General features: G+C 37.3%; 2 protein-coding genes across 4 annotated transcripts in view; one reads left to right on the top strand and one right to left on the bottom strand.

The window, feature by feature from the left end:
* Window positions 1–277: 277 nt before the first annotated feature.
* Window positions 278–11452, top strand: cdc23 (CDC23 (cell division cycle 23, yeast, homolog)). Its single transcript, XM_081391738.1, has 16 exons — window positions 278–448; window positions 1156–1228; window positions 1384–1521; window positions 1616–1658; window positions 1740–1845; window positions 2766–2898; window positions 3012–3189; window positions 3943–4040; window positions 4685–4766; window positions 5196–5349; window positions 8786–8905; window positions 8991–9066; window positions 9159–9220; window positions 9299–9377; window positions 9499–9618; window positions 10956–11452. Exons 1-16 carry the CDS (start codon window positions 339–341, stop codon window positions 11121–11123), a joined length of 1740 nt encoding a protein of 579 aa, XP_081247864.1. The 5' UTR covers window positions 278–338; the 3' UTR covers window positions 11124–11452.
* Window positions 11270–21646, bottom strand: part of kif20a (kinesin family member 20A) — a 34788-nt gene continuing 24411 nt past the window's right edge. For 2 of the 3 annotated variants that reach the window (XM_081391736.1, XM_081391735.1), the window contains exons 18-19: window positions 13389–13526; window positions 11270–12270 (exon numbers count right to left, since the gene is read on the bottom strand). In XM_081391736.1, coding sequence (XP_081247862.1) covers window positions 11923–12270; window positions 13389–13526 — 486 coding nt within the window. In that variant the 3' untranslated portion in view covers window positions 11270–11922. Of the gene's footprint in view, window positions 12511–13388; window positions 13527–21646 lie in introns of all 3 variants that reach the window. The other variant, XM_081391737.1, reaches the window with a different exon arrangement.

Consider the following 21646-nt stretch of genomic DNA (forward strand, 5'->3'; position numbering starts at 1 on the left):
TATTGCATCACTTGTTTTAAATATCATGCAATAAGTGATATAAAATAAGTTAAGTCAGACTATTATTAATTTTTATTTGACAGATTCTATAGCCTACATGAAATTCCATCGTGTAAACATCATAATTAAAAAGGCATAAAAGAAATGATCATAAATAACGTCTCGCAGATGTTTCATTGCAAGCCAGTCAACAAGATAACATTTATTTTAGATTTTAAACTAAAAGTACGAAAAAGGTGTAGCCTATCTTTATTTCTGCGACGCTCTTCTCTGATCCACCAGTTTGACCAATCAGCTCTTGCGCCTGTGGTTGCGTCGGCATGACGTATTTATGAAAAATGGCGGCTACGCGCAGCAGTGAGTTTGGTGACTTGGTTCAAATTAAAAAGCAACTTATTTCTATTACAGCGCAGTGCAAGGAAAGAGGACTCGTCCACAGCGTGAAATGGTAAAAGCAGTTATATTTATAATTCAACACATATCAAGAATGCAGCCAGTTATTTAATTGCACTGTCTTAATAGGTGACAGTTAGTTAGCATGACAGCTAACACAATGAAATAAACAGAAATTGTGGCTGTATCTCAAAACCTGGTCATCTGCACACATAGACATGTCTCTGCACCTGATTCAGTTGCGTCTGTAACATGTTGGGCTTTCGTACACTTAACACCTAGCATGGCAATGCCATGTTGTTTGACGTACCGTTATAACACAGTGGTACCTTTAAAACTATATTCTATGAAAGACATTGGTGTACCATGTAAAGAATAAATACGACAATCATTCTGCACCATAGTAAATATTTACCATAGTATTGGTGGTCCAGGACAAGAAGATAACTAAATGTACTGATCATATTCATCTTTGTTCTGCTTCGTTCAACACTGTGCTGTATGTTGTGTTTTATAGTGTATTGTGCTGTTTTTTAATAATGTCTTAATAATTTACAGTGTGTATTGCTAAATGTCTACTGAATGCATGTTAAATGTAGTTTCCACATATAGAATCAGAACATAATGAGACTAATTGCTAAGTATACTTACTCAAGGAATATTAGGAATATAGATAGGTGATATATATATATATATATATATATATATATATATATATATATATATATATATAATGGTGACAATATACCTGTAATGTTTCAGGGCATCTGAACTGGCATTTTCTTTGGAGACCCTTCCTCTGAATGAGATCCCTCCACCACCGGAGCAAACTGAGGTCAGTCTGAACTTCTGTCATGCTCCCGGTATAATACAGTCAGTGGAGAGCTGGCTATAATATATTTTTAGATGTTAATAATAGCAGGTGAAGATAATCTGTTTTAACTGAAGATATGCAGGTGTAAACGTTGACCGTCTTGCTCTTTCTTCCAGGAGGACGCCCAAGATTTGGATGCTCTTTGTCTGGCCAAATCATATTTTGACTTGAAGGAATATGATCGAGCTGCATATTTTCTCCGTGGCTGCCGCAGTCAGAAAGCATATTTCCTTTATATGTATTCACGCTACCTAGTAAGATGTTTCACCATTGTTTTGTACATATTTTCTATCCCTTCTGTTTGGAGATGAAATGTGGAAGAACCTATATTCTTTTTCATTCACTCAGTCAGGGGAAAAGAAGAAAGATGACGAGACAGTTGACAGCCTTGGTAAGAAAAAAACATTTTAAACAGTGTCTCCAGCACAGACGGTCTCCTCGGCTCCCATCATAAACATGTATTTGGTTGCAGGTCCACTGGAAAAGGGTCAGGTCCGAAACGAAGCCCTGCGAGAACTTCGGGTGGAATTGAGCAAAAAACATAGTGCCGGAGAGCTGGATGGATTTGCTCTCTATCTGTATGTATCAAACAGTGTTCGGGTAACACATTACAAGTAATCAGATTACTTTTTCAAATAACTAGTAAAGTAACGCATTACTTTTGAATTTTGAACAAAATATTTGAGTTACTTTTTCAAATAAGTAACGCAAGTTACTTGGTTTTCCCATTTCTAACAGCCCTCCTGTCCCCATGTTGAGAGAAATCGTGATTAAGGTGTTGTGCGCGCTGTGTGAACATGATGCTTATTGCAGTTATATTTCGCTTTTCATATATTCAATATTTCTCCAAATGAATAAAAACAGTGAAATGCAAACTTTTTATTACGCAAACCTGCAAAAATTAAATAGGTTAAATAGCACAAACATACATAATGTATTTAATCTCACTTTATTAAGCAACGCTTTTGCTGCTGACCGTCGATAATTCTAGAAATACTAAGCAAAAATGTGATTTTTTAATTTTTTTATGTGAAGTTAATTTTTTTGTTTTTATCGCTGAAGTAAGAGTGTTGAACTTTCTTCTCATGCGTCCTATTCTTCTGCGATCTTGGACAGCAGCGCATCTGAAAAAATAATTTGAGTTGCGCCCTCTACTGTACTGTACATTTATTTCTTATTTATAGGTTTCTACGCTTATTTATTTCACTTTTTGCTTTACATATGCCAAAAATAGAAGTTTTTTGGGGGGTTCTTAAAAAAAAGGAAACAAGCAAGACAAGCCCAGGTGTGGAAAAGTAACGTAAAAGTAATGTAACACATTACTTTCCATAAAAAGTATCTAACACAATTATTTATTTATACTTTTTAAAGTAACTTTCCCCAACACTTGTGAGTTCTGGTTTGCACATAGTAGGAAAATACTAAAATAAACTATAGTTTAGTGATCTTCTAGGACTGCTTGTTAACTTTTTGTTAATACAATCTTGTTTTTCACCAGTTATGGGGTGGTTCTTCGGAAACTGGATTTGCTGAAGGAGGCAGTAGAGATCTTTGTCGCTGCGACACACGCTCTCCCTCTGCACTGGGGATCATGGCTGGAGCTCTGCAATCTCATCACCAACATTGAAATGGTCCATCTTTTTCCTAACTTGCTGTGCTCTGCCGTGCTTTACATTTCAGTGCCGGTACACTGAAGTAGACACACAAACATACTGAAATAGCTTCTCTGTTTTGTCTTTCTCAGCTGAAGTCCCTGTCTCTGCCTGACTGCTGGGTGAGGGATTTCTTCATGGCGCACATGTACACTGAACTGCAGATGATCAAAGAGGCGCTGCAGAAATATCAGAGCCTTATGGAAGCAGGGTTTGCCAAGAGCACCTACATCATCTCCCAGATCGCCGTGGCTTACCATAACATACGAGGTGACCGCTAGTTGCAGCAAACAGCAAATTTATATATCCCTAAATCAGGAAATTCTTCTATGCTTTTACTCATTGTTTAAGCATATTACTACCTTTTTTTTCAAGTTTTAAAATCATTATATTAAAATGTATTATAATATAGTATTAACTATGTAGTGTAATGTTGCTATATGGTTTTATATTGTAATAAATAATATGATTAAAGGTATACTATGTAGCTTTTGACGCTCTAGCAGTTCATGAACAAAATTGCATGCATCTTGCGGATGAACATTGTAGCCAGAGCTACTATATATATATATATACAGTTTGGAAGACGGATTCATGATGTACTCGTAAATTTTGAAACAAAAAAGTTTCATGGTGTACCTTTAAAATTAATTTAAGTGTATAAAAAACAGGATGAGGAAAAGGGTATTATCATAAAATGTTTCAAAATGATAACGCTTTGCAATAAAGTTCCATTTGTTGTTGACAGTAATTAACTAAACTTGAACTAGCAATGAAAAAAACATTTATCAACCTTAGTTATACATGTTAATTTCAACATTTAATAATACATTGTTAGAATTAAAAGTTGTATCTGTTCATTCAAAGCTAACATGAACTAAAACGAACAGTTGAATTTGTATTAACGAACGTTAACAACGAGTAAATACTGTGACAAATGTATTTCTCATTGATAGTAAATGTTATTTAATGCATTAACTAACGAAACCTTCTTGTAAAGTGTTTCCAATTTTTCTTCCCCAGATATTGATCAAGCCTTATATCTGTTTAATGAACTCCGGGAACAGGATCCTTTTCGCATCGAAAACATGGACACGTTCTCCAACCTGCTTTATGTCCGGGTAAGAAACCGTTGATCAGGGGTTTAAGTCGGCCTGAAATTAATCAACTATTAATACATCTATTTTCTAAATGTATATTATAGGTCTTATTGTGAATAAGTCCAATTTTTTGGTCAAAAACAGACTTCTATGTTGAAGCATGCAGGGCTTCTCCAATTATTTATTCAGCTAAAACACGCTCCTTTCTTATGATTGACAGAAAGGAAAATGTTTGAAATTTGACAATTATTAGCTTTTGTGATGTGATGCGTAATTCAAAAGACATTAATTGTCATATTTCTTTGAAAATACATCAGAATAAGGGAGAAAACATAGTTGTCCATTTCATGTGGACTTTAACACTGAAATGTCATCATAAAGTGATTTTCTATCATTTCTAATCAGGCAAAGGATAGAGTGCCCATACAAAGTTGTCTCAGCCAATGGAATTGCTTTTGGGTCCAAGGGGGATTGGACAGTGCTGGGGGATCTTGCAGGATATGGTTTCTTGGGTCAGATTACAATGTTCCAGATGACAGATTATCTGCTGATATTGTATTAAACTGGAATATTTAGGATCATACGAAAATGCAAGTAGAAATGAATTTCAGTTTTAGTAGATAATTTAGTGTTAAGATCCTCTGTTTGTTTGTCTTATTTTTCAGAGCATGAAGCCGGAGCTCAGTTATCTGGCCCATAATCTGGTGGAGATAGATAAGTACAGAGTGGAGACATGCTGCGTCATAGGTGAGGATGAGAAAAAATATAGTCAGATATATATATATATATATATAAATTAATTATTGTTAGTCACTGTACATGTCGATCAGACAAACTCTTACTGTCTTAAGTGCGTGATTCTTAGGGGATATAAAGTGGAGACAACTTCGTGTCGACGGTCATAAGTCTGGTTAAGTGACACACTATGCTCAATATCGGTGATCTGGACAGTTGGTTGATAAGAGGATGCTGTTATGTTGAATTGTTCCAAGGAAGCGTGTGTGCATAAAACAGTGCCTTCCAGTTTAGCAAGTTTTGGATTTCTTCAACGAGGATGTAAGAAAAACAAGACAAAATAGCCTGAGGAAGAAGTAGTCTATAATAATATGTCCTGGAAATTGAACATCAGCCATTAAGTCACTACTGAAAACTGTTTGTTTTGTTGTCCGCTCACAGGTAACTATTACAGTCTGCGGTCTCAGCATGAGAAAGCCGCCCTGTATTTTCAGCGTGCTCTGAAGCTGAATCCGCGCTGTTTGGGGGCCTGGACCCTCATGGGTCATGAGTACATGGAGATGAAAAACACATCAGCTGCCATTCAGGCCTACAGGTACCAGGGATGGGATTTTTCCGTATTTATATGTATTTCCGTATTTTCTGACCTGAAAAATACGCAAAAGAGGAATCAATTCGGTGTTCGAGCGCTGTCTGAAACGCACGCTCTCTCTCTCTATGCACCCTTGGTAAAATCTGTTGACTTCAGCAATCTTTGTTGCATTATATGCCAACTGTGACAGTTCAAAAATGGGAAAAAACAATTCTTGTGCATGCCTGTAACTCAATAATTATTAAAAAAACCTTAATATCCTTTTAGATTCTGGTTCTTAACAAACATTTCTTTTGGTATCTTAATTTAAAACACCCTTTATGGTTCAATCCCAGAGATACTGAGATCTTAATGTTGCTCCTTGAGTAAATTGGTCAATTGTACACATTTTCAGGTGTCAAAGACAAAATGTGGGTCACTTTACATATTTAAAAAAAAATAAAAAAATTTAAAGAGGGAATATCTGAACAACAAATAATGTTAAAACTAGAAATGTATCTATTTTTTTTTCTCTCAACACAATTGCATAGAATATACCTGTTTGAGTGCCATAATATTATTTTTCCAAAGTTTGCATGCCTGTAACTCTAAAAGTATTCAAGATATCTTAATATCCTTCTAGATTCTAACTCTTATTAAACTTTTCTTTTGAAATCTTCATTTTTAAGGCCCAATATGGTTCAATCACATAGATATGGGATCCCAATGCGACTGTTCAAATTGTTAAATTTTGCTAATTTCCATTGATCAAAAACCAACCATTTCAACTTTTCAAATAACTGATACTCATAGTGTTTAAAGAGGAATGTCTGAAGAACAAATAATACTGAAACTAGAAATGTATCTTTGATGAAGCAGAAAAAAGGGGGGAAATTATCTCGTTTTATCTTTAATCAAATCTAATTAATCATATCTTTAATAAATAGTTGGTTGTGTTTATCATTATTATCATTTGAAATGTATGTTCAGTGCTCTTTTCACTTATTAATCTTGATGTCTCTATGTAGTTAACCTTTTGTTCTTTCTGTAAGACGTAAGCAGAAATCTAACAAATGTTTTTGTTATAGTGCTAAAGATGTTATCTTAAATATCATGTCAGCAGAAAAGACATCTAGCATGTAGGGGAAAGGGTGCAAGAGACGCTTCTTTTAAATACTAATGTATGTATGTGTTGACACTAACAATTTTCTGTCTCATATGGTCAAGAACAAAATGAGAAACTGTACACTCACCCCAGGGGTGCGAAACCACAGAAGCCAGATGTCTAATCTTGTTGCTGTTTCTGGTGGGGCTGCCTTGTTTCAATATACAATGAAAAGAGGAACTTGGCTTCGCTCATCTAAGTTAACTGTAGAAAAGGAAGACATATTTTCTGTATACTCCCTGATTTATACTTCTGCGTCGGACCTACGCTGGAGCCTCTACGCTGTAGGCAACGCAGTGGTTTTCATTGATACTTCTGCGTCGTTGTCCGCGTTCACGCGCGCAGAGGGAGCATGTGAAACCCGAGGGAGCGGTCCTAGCAGACCAATCACAGCGCTTGCGTCCGCGTAGAGTTGACGCGTTGTTACATTTTTGGAGAGGTGCACGTCAGGGTACGCCGAAGGGTACACGCGCTACACACAGCCTACGACGTAGCTACGGCGTAAGTTTGACGCAGAAGTATAAATTGGGCTTTAGTCGTTTGCTCTTTTGCGATCTGTCTTATAGAAAGAGAGCTCTCGATCACTTTGCTTTTCCTTAGGCAAGAATGTTTTACTCAGAGTGTGACTTAGATTTTATTTAGAAATATAAGAAATAAGTGATTTAACTGTTCATGTTATGTTTCATTATTAAACTTTAACTCCTTGATTATGAAAGAAATATTATTTCTCTTACTGCAACTATAGTCACGTTTCCATTACCCTTCAAATTGCACAAATTGAAACAGCGAATTGAAAATACGCCCAATGGAAACACGTCAATTTCGCAAAAACTCCCATTTATCGCCAAAAAGTTCTAACGCTCGCATGAGGTTGTTTTACAGGCAATTTGAAAAAGAAATATTTCGCAAACCTGCAATGGAAACAGTTTTTGCGCATTTACAGGTCACCTGATGTAGATGACGCCGGTATGTTTGGACAGAATACGAGACAGAGTTCTTTATTAAATTCATAAAAGACAGAAGAATTACAGGAATACTGGATTCTAAACCTCAAAGAAATGCCACAATCAAGACCTCGAAGCAGATATGAGGGAGAAACACCCAGAAACACCCCATATGTGCCGCTCACAAGTATAATAAGGGTCGTTCCTTACCATTAATGCACACATAGAGCCTACATCTCCTTCGATTAATAATAATGGCAGTGCAGTGGCTGGGATATAGTACATGGTTTTACGTATCTGCTTTTATAGAGTTGATCACACTTGCTGATGATCAAAGACTTTTGATGATCAGCGTCGGACGGCTCATGCTACATGCAGTTCAGATTTTACACATTTAGAGGGCAATTTGTATTTAAATGTTTTAAAAGTCAAATTCAATGACTTAAAAGAAGTCTTTAAAATAATAATGCAGACCTTAAACGATAGAAGTGACAATATTGACTAGTTTATTTTAGGTGTACTTACTGTAACACTTACTTAGGTGTACTTAGTTTGTCATGCGTGGCTTCTCCATTTTGGCCTAGTTTTTGTTAAATAATTTACCTCATTTTAAGACCTGCCAACATATATATACATATATAACGACTATGTATCATGGTTTTCCACCAAAATATTAAGCAGCACAACTGTTTTCAACACTGATAATAAAAATAAATGTTTCTTGAGCAGCCAATCAGCATATTAGAATGATTTCTGAAGGATCATGTGACACTGAAGACTGGAGTAATGATGCTGAAAATTCAGCTTTGATCACAGGAATATATTACATTTTAAGATCTATTCAAATAGAAAACAGTTCTTTACATTGTAATAATATTTTACAGTAGTACTGTTTTGACTTTTTGCTGAAATTAATGTAGCCTTGTTGAGACAAAAAAATAAAAAACTCTTTTAAATATTATTATTATTAGGGCCCGAGCACCGATGGTGAGAGGACCCTATTGTTCTTGCTCCGTTTCTTCTTCTTCTCCAAAGTGAATCGCTTTTTTGAGGGCCTAAACATGCTTGAAAACTCATTAAACTTTGCACATGCTTTAGAAGTGTTGAAAATGTACGTGTGATATGGGTTTCAAAATTGGGTGGGGCAAAATTCAGATATGCTTTAGAAGTGTTGAAAATGTACGTGTGATATGGGTTTCAAAATTGGGTGGGGCAAAATGGCTCAATCCCTACATTATTGTTTGGACCAGGAAGTCATACTGAATTGTTGTATTCATGTTAAGAAGTAAAGTAAATGCTACATTTTTAGCCTAAAACATTAATGTAATTCATTGTCTCTTCTGTCTCTTAGACATGCAATTGAAGTGAACAAAAGGGACTACCGGGCCTGGTACGGACTCGGACAGACCTACGAGATCCTCAAAATGCCTTTCTACTCACTCTACTACTACAGGAAGGCCCATCAACTCAGGTGAGTGCATCATGTACACCAATCATTTGGTCTGTTTTATGCAAAATACACCCAAGAAAGTTCACTTATGCTGTGTTTGTATCAGGCCCAATGACTCGCGAATGCTTGTAGCTCTTGGTGAATGTTACGAGAAACTGTCTCAGCAAGTTGAGGCCAAAAAGGTGAACAGTTATGATTATTCAGCACTGGAATAGACAATTTTCTCTCAGAATGTGAAATCGTTTTCAATGATTCTTTGTTTTTGTGGGTTCAGTGTTACTGGAGGGCTTATTCGGTTGGGGATGTGGAGAGAATGGCTCTTCTAAAGCTGGCAAAGTGAGTGAGGTTTGGTTCAGGATAATGGTCATAGTGTTGTCGTTGCCCGTTTTGGTGAAACTGTATGTTTGCTTTTAGGCTTCACGAGCAACTGAATGAATCTGACGACGCTGCACAGTGCTACATAATCTACATCCAGGATATTTTCTCATGTGGTGTAAGTTACTGGAATTTTTGCACCTCATGCGTACAGTACATCAAGATCTGATTTGATGTTAATAGTCACGTGATTAGAAGTATGTCTTTTCGACTGATCAGATGTGTTTCTGTGACCTCAGGAGCAGCTGGAGCATGCTGAGGTGAGCACCGCTCTGCGTTATCTAGGCCAGTACTACTTCAAGAACAGACTGTACGATGAGGCGTCTCTCTGCGCTCAGCGCTGCTGTGACTACAATGACGTGAGTGTCTTCCGTTCAACACCCTTCATTATGATATTATTTCAGATTCATTAAGATTATAAAGTTTGCAGACTTTGATCAAAGTAATTTAGCCAGAAAGTAATTTAAAAATCTTTGCTTGCAGGTTTTAAGGATTTGTAAGATTTAAGTAGTTTTAAAAGCTTGAAGATTTTAAAGCCATGCAATCTGTAAGACAGACATATTGACGTTCATTGACATTCTTTCATACAGAAGTGTTACTAGCAAGTTTTGACATTTCTGTCGTTCTGATTAGAATGTTTTAACACGTTGCTAGCATGTTTTAATAAGTTCTTAGCATGGTTTAGCATTTTGTTAAGTTTATCATTTTGTTAGGCATTGATAGCACGATTTAGCAACGTTGCTTACACATGATTTATCACATTGTCAGCACGTTTTAACATTTTGCTAGCATGTCCTAGGCTAGTTGTTAGGCTTTGCTAGTAAACCCGTAAGTCTGATCAGTTAAAAAAGTTGTAGCACACTAAAGCCTCCAACATAATTGGAAATCTGTGGTTGGGCTATCCACCTTATTTTTCAACACAGAAGTAAGGTGTTTTCTTATATAATATATAAAAGTGCAGTAAACTATAAAACTGTTTGTTCTACAAACCAGCATGTTTATAATTAAGACACTTAATTAAAATAATATGGTAAGAAATATCAATTTGCAATATCAAGCAGCATAACAGGCTGTTTTGTACAGCTAAAAATAAGTGCTTGCCCGCACTTACCTGAAAAACAAGGTGGATAACCATAGACTAAAGAAAAGAAAGGATGACGTGTCTCCACTTATTAAATAATCCAAGAAATGGTGGTTGACATTGTGTGCCAATTACATAATTTGGAGCCAGAGTCTGCAGTAGTGATCCTGTATCAAGATGTTCCTGCAGACTCAGTCACAAGCACAGCTTGTAATCAGGACTTCACGCCGTTTTATAGCAGCAAATAACTAACTAAAACCAAACTTATTGGAAAAACGATCTACCTAAAAAGACAGAAACCATCTTTGGAATGAAATTATTTGAAGTGCAATTATTTTTTTTAGTTAGGCTTACATCCCATCCAAATACATATAAAGCCAGCCACCAGAGGGAGTCGATTAAGATGTTTTGGCTTCACTTTAAGACATGTTCAGCACACTTGGCTATATTCTACAGCAAGGCCTACTATGACACCACATGTTTGGTGAAAAATAGCTTAGTCAATTTCTGGTCATTTATTTCCTCTTTGTAGATGTTCAATATAGAATTTCTGGAGCTTGCTTTCTCACTTAAACTAGCACTACTAGTCGAACTTGTTTGCTTGTTTCTTTTCAGGCACGAGAGGAGGGCAAGGCTTTGTTAAGACAAATCTCTGCGGTGCGTGAGCAAGGAGAGCCTTCATCTACAGACCTGTCATTACCCTGCGTCTTCAACCCTCTGTCCAACAACACCACTCCAGTCAGGAGAGTATCTCCACTCGACCTGTCGTCTATTACACCCTAACTCATCCCAGCCGCCGACGGGTCGGTTTTAGAAACTTCATTCAATTTTGATGCTTTGATCATCTTTATGTTCCCGTATGCTACATTGTAAATAACTGCCTGTACAGACAAAGGTGGCCATTGTGTTAAATAAAATGCTAAAACATTGAAGGTTGAATGTTTTATTACAAGATTATATACAGTGTAGAGAAAAGACATTCAAAAGTGACAAACCATAAAACGAACATGACCAAACTCATGCATAATGTGCAAAAGAGCAGCCAACACAATGTAGTGCTTAAATCTGTGCATTTGGCTACTTGCAAACATAAGCGAAAAAACGTGTATGCTTATTTGGTGACTAACACTGAACCTTGCCAAGTATGAAGCAGCAACCATGAAATATTTTAAAATGAACTGCAAAGCATGAAATGGACTGGAGTAATGCACAGATTTATTTTACATTTGGGGAAACACTGAATACAGGTTAATATTTGGAAGCACTACTTTTATCTTTGTATCTTGTATTTGGTTTGCATAATACATACATGTACACGTGTTAAAAAAAACGAGACTGTAAATGACAGTAGTCAATGACCATGTTTTTCTACTATTTACAATGGAAAACCTTGAGTACAAATTAAACGCCTGAAACCCTATACAATGTTTTCAGAAAAAAAGGAAAGAAAACAATCATTGTCATCAAAATAAGGCCCATTTATGCATCAACAAGGCCACCTGATTATATTAAAAGACTCGTCTAAAAACACACTTAAAGACTGAAAAAGCAAGCGGCTTTAAAATGTCGCAGTGTCCAGCTCTTAATACTTGACTCTGAGCTGGATGGGAGTGGACGGAGGAGAGGGCTGGCGTGAGCGCAACACGCGGGCGTAGGGCGTGTTGACTTCGGGTCTCTGCCGGGCCTGTCGCGAGGGGGTCTTTGAGGGCGTGCGGGCGGGGAACAGTGAGCGGAAGAAGGGCCGTTTTTCAGGAGGCAGGTTCTCCACATAAGCTACCGCTACCCCGCAGCCCCTCTTCTTGCAGGATCCGGGTGCCGTGGGGGCCTGAGGCGGCTGAGCGCTCTGATACTGACCGAGCATCTCGTCTTTCTTACGCAGGTCTGCTTTGACCAGCTGCAGGCTGGTGTGCAGCTCCACCAGCATTTGATCCTACAGATGCAGCGAACGGTTAGAGAGGCCAGAGGGCAAAAAGTGAGGTGGAAACTGGAATCACCTGTGGTTAATTCTTTTCAAATCACACCAATTAGATCAAATCTGGTTTAAGTCAGGAGGTTTAGAACAACAGCATGTTAGGAAAGGAATTAAGCTGAAGTAGTTTAGATGCATGTGAATCTTTTGCATCATTTTCATGTCATTGTTTGGATTTTGTTCTTAGTAAATATGACCAGTCTAAATTAGAGTGAAAGGGGTTAAAGAGAGAATATAGGAGGAAACAAAGAGGGAAAGGTGTTGATGTAGTACAGACCGACTCTCCAGGCAGACATGTCAACTTGTTGAATACTAGGGCTGGGTATTTAAAAAAAAAAAAGATTCATCAATTCTCATTTTTATGAACCGATATTGATTCTTAAATATCAAGAATCAATCTTTTAGTCTATGCTGTCTTCGACTAATGAATGAACAGAACACTGTAGCGCGCCTCCCATCCATTAAATCACAATAGGCTTTGTGCAGTTTATTTTTAAATTAAAGTTTTGAAATTCTGTCCATTTTATTATGAAATTCAAACAAATACCGAGAGTAGTTGGTATTATAACTTGATTATAAAGTTCCTTGTGCAATTTAAGTGTTTGTATACCAATCAGTCCATTTAAACCTTCAGTATTATAGTAATGTAGTCCCAACCAACTCCCTGTATAGTTTACAACATTTTTCTTTCCTTGAGGAAATTTGCCATGTACCCTACCTAATATCCAAATGAATCGAAATCAAATCGTGAAATTTGTGTCAATACCCAGCCCTATTGAATACCCTCATTAATAGCTAAAAAACAACATTCTTTTTTCCTTTTTATTACAATCAAACTAATGAAAGTGAACTTCAATCACAGCTACTTAATTTTGTTCAGGTGGTCTACTAGAGCTTCCTTATAATTGACATTGTTGTAAAACAGATTGTTTACATGCACTAACAGCTATTACTCACTAAAGGAAAGGTAAAGTCAAAAAAGTATAACAGGTCCCCTTTAAATGTAATGTTCAAACTCTAAATGTTGGGTGAAATGTTTATGTAACCATGACGTGACAAAGTGTATTGGTGTTCATTACCTGTTTGGCGAGTTTGCTGTCTGCTGAGGAGAGCGCGTGACGGAGTTTCTCTCCATCTGTGTTACGGCAGCACGCTCTTTCTCCCGACTGCAGCTTAACACCCAGCATCTGAAGCTCCATCCGCAGCTGCTTCAGGTTCTACACACAAAACACACACTCATTACACACGACAAATTCTGTATACAATGGGACTATCATGCAAATAGTCAGTGGAGGAATAGACTTTGTGCCATCAAGCGCCTCCTGGAGGGACTTCGTCAACAACAAGAACACTTATTAGCTCAATGTATTATGAACGAACATGAAATAATAAACGTTATAGCCAAGATTAATAAATGCTTTAAAAATGTTGTTCATTGTTAGTTCATGATACCTAATGCATTAAAGTTAACAAACTTCATCAGTGCATAATGTTTCAAAAACAAGATTCACTGTACATTTACTATAAAGTCAACAGGGTTAGGGGGCCCTATGAACTGTTTTTTTTTTTTTCCTAAATTCCAGGGTTTCCCATACATTCATTAATTTGTGGCGGCCCGCCACAATATCAACGCTGACCGCCACGGATTGATTCAGATTTTTTAACTATTTAATATGGGTAAAATTGTATTTTATTGTAGAGCTGGCTCCCTCCCCCTCTCTCTCACAAACTGACAACGGAGGCACGACTAGCCCCTCCTCTTCGAGCACGATCTGAATCAAAACATGAGCATGCGTTAGTTAGAGGACGGATTGTTGCCGGTGCTTAATGCTTATTCCCCCAGCGAAGATTCCACAATCAATCCGGAGTTGAATGGTTAGTAATGAACACTGTTGCTCAACATAACTCTGAGAAGTTAGTCTGTTAAGCGCTGTCGAGTTTCCATTACAGATTCGCGCAAAACTTTTGCAATTTTTTTTTCTAAATATCGATAAACAACTATTGCGAAATGACGGCGTTTCCATTAACTGATGTTATGTGACTAAAACGTCATTTTTTCCTATTGCGATCAGTCATTCCAAAAATCATGGCAACGGACGTTGGTAGGTTTATATATATCACAGCCACCAGACCAGACATTATTATTAGGGGTTCAAGCACGAAGTGCTGAAACCCTATTGTAATTGTACTGATTTTTATTATTATTATTAGGGGTTCAAGCACGAAGTGCTGAAACCCTATTGTAATTGTCCTGATTTTTATTATTATTTTTCTTCTGCCGTAAAACGCATCGTGCAGCCCAAACCGTAAGAGCTGGAACCTTGAAACTTTGCCAGATGGTAGTACAAAAATCGAGGAGAGGTTATCAAATTATGACCCCGATTGGCCCATAGGTGGCGCTATAGCAACCAAAAGCGCGAAACTGCTCAGAACTCCTAGACCGTATGTCGTAGACTCAAGTGTCTTATATCATTGGAAAGCTGGACGCCTGACGAACAAAACGTATATCTCCGATTTCATTTCCGCCATGATAGATTTTCCGCCATTTTGAATTTTGTCAAAAACCTACTTTTGCGAACTAGTCCCTGGTTTTTCGCCCGATCGGAACCAAACCAGTGCAGAAATGTTCTCTAGAAACTGAAGATCAATAATTATCGAAAAAAAGTTGAAATTTCGATTCACGGACGCTAAGGAGCGCCAAAACGTACGTTGTGGGAGGGGCCTATTTTACTAAAATGGCTATAACTCCAGAAGTAAATGAGGTATCTTCACCAAACTCGGTACACATATGTATGAGCTCAATATGAGGTAACAGTAAAAAAATCGCGGCGATTTGCCACATGGTGGCGCTATAATATGAAAAAAACTTAAAACAGGCTTTAACCACCTGACCTTTAGTCCGATTGACTTGAAAATTGGTATGCAGTGTCTTGGTCCAAGGTGTCATGTATGTGTATGAGGACATTGGCGTATCTAAAAAAACATGGCCGCCATCGGCCAATGAAGTTTGAGCACCTATTAAACAAGGTTAACGGAGGCCGATCGGAACGAAACTCGGTGGGCATGTTCTACTCATGGCCCTAGAGGTCTGTAAGAATTTTAAAAGAAATCGGCCACTAGTTGGCGCTAACGAGATTTATGGCTCTGTAATCACGTGGTGTTACACTTATTGTCACAAAATGGATACCATTTGATAGATCTCCTCTTGTTGAACAACTTTGCCTCAAGAACCATTGCTGTCAATCAAACCGTTCATTAAATATTCGTAATTATGTTAAAAACCTACTTTTGCGAACTAGTCCTAGGTTTTTCGCCCGATCGGAAACAAACCAGTCTAGGACAATTCTATGGACTCTCTAGGTCAATAATTATCAAAAAAAAGTTGAACTTTTGCATTTTTCGCATGGCTAACAGGGTCATTTAGAAAATGGGCGTGGTAAAATGCACTCAAAAGCCTATAAATCCTAAACGAAAACTCAGAACTTCACGAAAATTGATGAGCATATGTGTCATAACCTGCTTAAGAAGCATGGAAAATTTTATGGAGAGCGGACCATAGTTGGCGCTATAACTGTTAAAACGCTTTAAAACCATATATTTCCTATGGTAAATTGCCTGTATTTGCTGTAAATGGTGTCTTCTATCATATAATGTTCATATCATAATGTTCAAAACCAGTGCAGCACAATTCTCTGAACTCTCTAGATCAATAATTATCAGAAAAAAAGTTTAACTTCTTCAAAAGGTGATTTTATATGAATATAATGACATATTAAGCCAATAAGTGGTATTTTACTGCCCCCTGCTGTCATTTCATCATACTACTCCCTAATATTGTTATAAAATTCATATTTAGACTTTATAAAATCATTATTTTAACATTTACAATCACATTTTGTCAAAACTCATCTATTGAGTATTACTATTGACAATTGTGTTACACTGAGATATGGAAATGGACGAAAGTAAATGAATGAAATGAAACGAAAGTAACGGCATTTAAGCCACGCCCCCGAATACAAATTCATTCATAACTCGAAAACGGAAAGTCGTTGCGCGCTCAAATTTTGATGGTGAGGACCTCTCCGGGCTCTTGATCGAAACGTGTCGTCGCGGGCCTCGGGAGCGCGCCCCCCGCGCATCGCGAATCCGCGGGACCCCCGATTTTGAGCGGCCATTACTCCCGACCCAGACCACCCCGAACATTGTGTGAGAGCTCGTTGGAAAGGGCGCGTCCTTGGCTAGCTTCGATTCAAATGTGGTGTTATTTGCCCTGGGCATTCCAGAGATAATAGCCCGAACAGATATGCCTTATAACAGTCATAACTCCCAGCCCCAATCGCCCAAAAACACCTTGATGGTCTCATTCAACAGGGCTCCTCAAGCACTATATATGCTCTGAGTTTCAGAATTTTTCGCCTTTTGGTTCCTGAGATATAAGTAAAAAAACTAATTCCCATTCATTCATTCAAACACTTCAACTGTAAAATGTAAGCTATAATACCACTGTTGTCCACTAGAGGGAGCAGCAGGATTACGCATGATCTTTTAATTCGCTTCAGTATTGGGAAATAAACAAATGCTTTAAGAAGCAATCTTTTTTATTATGATGTTTTTTTTTTATTATGATATTTGTATATATTTTTTTTTTTATTATGATTATGAACGGTTTGATTGACATTAGTGATTCTTGAGGCAAAGTTGTTCAAGATGAGGAGATGAAGATATTTTCACAATATCACATCCTAAAAACATTGAAAACATATTTGTCTTTGTGTGTGTGTGTGTGTTTGTGTGTGTGTCTGTGTGTGTAAGCATGCTTAATGGAAAGAACATGGAGAAACTGCTTTGTTTTACTGGTGGATAAAAAAAGTCTTTCAAATGAAAGTGAGTCAATTAGTGGTCTTCTACTGCCCTCTGCAGGACATTCTACTTAATAAAATATTTTCATCTGTGCTTTTGCATTAGTTTTTGGACTATATCAAATTACTTGCATGAAAATCACCTATTATAACACAGTCATGTTTTGTCAAAGTTTATCACTTCATTTTTACTGAGCTCTCAGTTTGAACAATTCTGCCTCTCAGTGATTAATTTGAAATCTGAAAATGGTGTTATACAGAGGAGATTTGCAATTATCATTTTGTTACCTATCTTTTATTTTAAATATCTACATCTACAACAAAATGTGTGTGCATGTGTGTGTTCAAGCATGTATTAAGTATTATTGTTTAAGTATTATTGTTTTCATTTACATTTTAACCACCAGAAGAAGAACACTCATTGGTTCATTCTGCTCACTAAAATTATTATTTTTCATTTTTTTTCCATTTGAAATATTTTTTAAACTTAATAAAATCATTAAAATAACATTTCAAATCATATTTTGTCTGTTTATAAATCCCACAGACTCACACTGGCTGCAATACTAATGTTTTTGTAAAACACAGACCTGATAGTCTAATCTGTGTGTATTGTGCATATATTATTGATATAATTACTATTGCAAATCATGTTATTGTAACTCATATCTTAATAGAATATTATTTGTAATTTTAATTCTTTATTTCTTAATTGTTTTTTTATGATTACTACAGATATTATCACCAAAGATATCAACTACACCTTCACTTTTAGTATTGACACGCTGCACACACAGCACAATCACACACTCACTAATGCATTCAAATAAATGTAATCTTACTGTGCTACTTTATTTGTACATGATTAGAATGAACAGAAATCTAAGAATATTTTTCTTCCTTTGTTAAAGCCATTTCAGACTCCAAGTAAGCATTATATTACTAATCATCTATTTTAAAGGTGCCATACAATTGAAAACTGTATTTATCTTGGCATAGTTGAATGATAAGAGTTCTGGACATGGAACTGACATACCGTGAGCCTCAAACACCATTGTTTCCTCCTTCATGTGTAAATCTCCTGTTTGCAAAAGACCGCTGAAAAATGAGTGAATCCCACCATAACACCGACTGTGACGTTGGAGTCAGGATCATTAATATTTATACCCCCCAAATTTGCATTTTCCAGTCCATGTTCTAGGCCAGGCAGTGTTAATGTGGACCTGCACAGCCGAATCATCAGAAGATCTGCAGGTGTTGTGAAGAAGCAAGCAAGGACAATAGTGAAAATGGCAGATCATGGATATAAATGTTATGTCTGAGGCTGTGCTGCGGATTTGAGAACTTTTCATTCCCTTCCCACAAAAGAGAACTGTCAACAGGCATGGTTGATGTTTACAACAGGATACCTCACCATTTTAATTCAAAGCTGTTAGTTTGCTCTGCCCATTTTACCCCAGACAGTTTTTCTAACCTGGGACAATATCAAGCAGGTTTCGCTCATCGTTTGATACTCAAGAAGGGGGCAGTTCCAACTAATGTTATATTTCCATTACAACCCCTACCGCAAGCAGAAAGTAACATTAGTGATTTTATCCACTACTTGACTGTTGAAGACATTTCTGTTTCAGAGATATCAGAGAACAATTTAAAATATATCAATGCATTCTACAGCACCTTTAAAATAATTATTTAAAATGGAGATCAGGCCATAACATCACAAAAACATGAAAAGGGCTATAACCACCTGACCATTAGTTCGATTGACTTTAAAATTGGTATGCAGTGTCTTGGTCCAAGGTGCCATGTATGTCTATGCCGCCATCGGCCAATAAAGTTTGTGCACCTCTTAGACAAGGTTAACGAAGGCCGATTGGAACGAAACTCGGTGGGCATGTTCGACTCGTGGCCCTAGAGGTCTGTAAGAATTTTGAAAGAAATCAGCCACTAGTTGGCGCTAACAGGTTTTACTGCTCTGTAATCACGTGATGCGTGTCATTTGATAGATCTCCTCATACTGAACAACTTTGCCTCAAAAACTACTGCTGTCAATTAATTTGTTCATTAAATACTTGCGATTATGTTAAAAACCTACTTTTGCAAACTAGTCCTATGTTTTTCACCCGATCGGAAATATACCAGTGCAGTACAATTCTCTGGAAGCTCTAGATCAATAATTATATAAAAAACTTAAACTTTACCCATTGGGTAGCCATAATAGGATCATTTAGAAAATGTGTATGGCAAAAAAACACTCAAAAGCCTGTAAATCCTAAACGAAAACTCAGACAACTCACTAAACTGCCTTATGTGCTTAAAGACCCTAAATGCTTGAACCCCGCTAAATGCTGCTTGCAGCTTTAATTATTATTATTATTATTATTTTCCCCTTAAACGCATCGTGCAGACCAAACCGTAAGAGCTGGAACCTTGAAACTTGGCCAAATGGTAGTCCTCAATTTGGGGAGAACCTATAAAAGTATGACCCCGATTGGCCCATAGGTGGCGCTATAGCAACCAAAAGCGCAAAACTGCTCATAACTACTAGACCGTATGTCGTAGACTCAAGTGTCTTATATCATTGGAAAGCTGGACGCCTGACGAACAAAACGTATATCTCCGATTTCATTTCCGCCATGATAGATTTTCCGCCATTTTGAATTTTGTCAAAAACCTACTTTTGCGAACTAGTCCTAGGTTTTTCGCCCGATCGGAACCAATCCAGTGCAGAAATGTTCTCTTGAGTCTGAATATCAAAAACTATCGAAAAAAAGTTGAAATTTCGATTCACGGACGCTAAGGGGCGCCAAAACGTACGTCGTGGGCAGGGCCTATTTTACTAAAATGGCTATAACTCCAGAAGTAAATGAGGTATCTTCACCAAACTTGGTACACATGTGTAAGAGGTCAATCTGAGGTCACAGTAAAAAAACCGCGGCGATTGGCCACATGGTGGCGCTATAACATGAAAAAAACATAAAACAGGCTATAACCACCTGACCGTTAGTCCGATTGACTTGAAAATTGGTATGCAGTGTCTTGGTCCAAGGTGCCATGTATGTGTATGAGGACATTGGCGTATCTCAAAAAACATGGCCGCCATCGGCCAATGAAATTTGAGCACCTATTAGACAAGGTTAACGGAGGCCGATCGGAACGAAACTCGATGGGCATGTTCGACTCAAGGCCCTAGAGGTCTGTAAGAATTTTGAAAGAAATCGGCCACTAGTTGGCGCTAACGAGTTTTATGGCTCTGTAATCACGTGGTGTTACAAATATCCACACAATATGCATATCATTTGATAGATCTCCTCATCCTGAACAACTTTGCCTCAAGAACCATTGCTGTCAATCAAACCGTTCATTAAATATTCGCAAACATGTTAAAAACCTACTTTTGCGAACTAGTCCTAGGTTTTTCGCCCGATCGGAACCAGACCAGTCTAGGACAATTCTCTGGACTCTCTAGATCAAAAACTATCAAAAAAAAGTTGAACTTTTGCATTTGGATGGCTCTAATAGGGTCATTTATAAAATGGGCGTGTCAAAATACATTAAAAAGCCTATAAATCCTAAATAAAAACTCAGAACTTCACAAAAAGTGGTCAGCATATGTGACATAACATCATTAACAAGCATGAAAAATTCTATGGAGATCGGACGATAGGTGGCGCTATAACTGTTAAAAAGCTTTAAAATCATATATTTCCTATGGTAAACTGCCTGTATTGGCTGTAAATGGTCTTTTCCATCTCTGATCATATAATTTTCATATCATAATGTTCAAAACTAGTGCAATACAATTCTCTGGACTCACTAGATCAATAATTGTCAGAAAAAGTTGAACTACTTCATTTGGATAGCTATAATAGGTTCACTTCAAAATCTGGCCTTTACCAAGTGTCCCCGAAAGCCTATATCTCTTTAATCAATGCTCAGACCTTCTTAAAAACAAGTCAGAACGTGTGAAATATCACCCTGAACAAGCATGAAAATTTTCAGACAGATCGGACAAAATTTGCCTCTATAACAGTTAAAAAGGTGAAAATGATATGAATTAATGGCATGTTAAGCCAATAAGTGGTATTTTACTGCCCCCCGCTGTTTAAAATAGTCATTTTCTCATATTGGTATTGGTATCAGCCATGGTAAATCATGATAAATGATGGTGTGTGTGTGTGTGTGTGTGTGTGTGTGTGTGTGTGTGTGGTAAAAATATAACAAAGGTTTTATTTTCCAACATGAAAACAAACATAACAGAGTGCTAGTGCACAAACAATAACCGACAATGATAATGGATGAGAGGGGAACTTAAATACACAGATCAAGACAAGGACAACAGGTGACGGTTATGATGATGAGGAGCAGGTGATGATGAGGAGGGTGATGAGGAGCAGGTGCAGGTGATGACGACAGATAGTGAATGTGATGAAGACAGAAGGTGAATGTGATGAAGGTGAATGTGACACCAATAT

This window comes from Scardinius erythrophthalmus, assembly GCF_964197995.2.
Source record: "Scardinius erythrophthalmus genome assembly, chromosome: 17".
Taxonomy (NCBI): Eukaryota; Metazoa; Chordata; class Actinopteri; order Cypriniformes; family Leuciscidae; genus Scardinius; species Scardinius erythrophthalmus.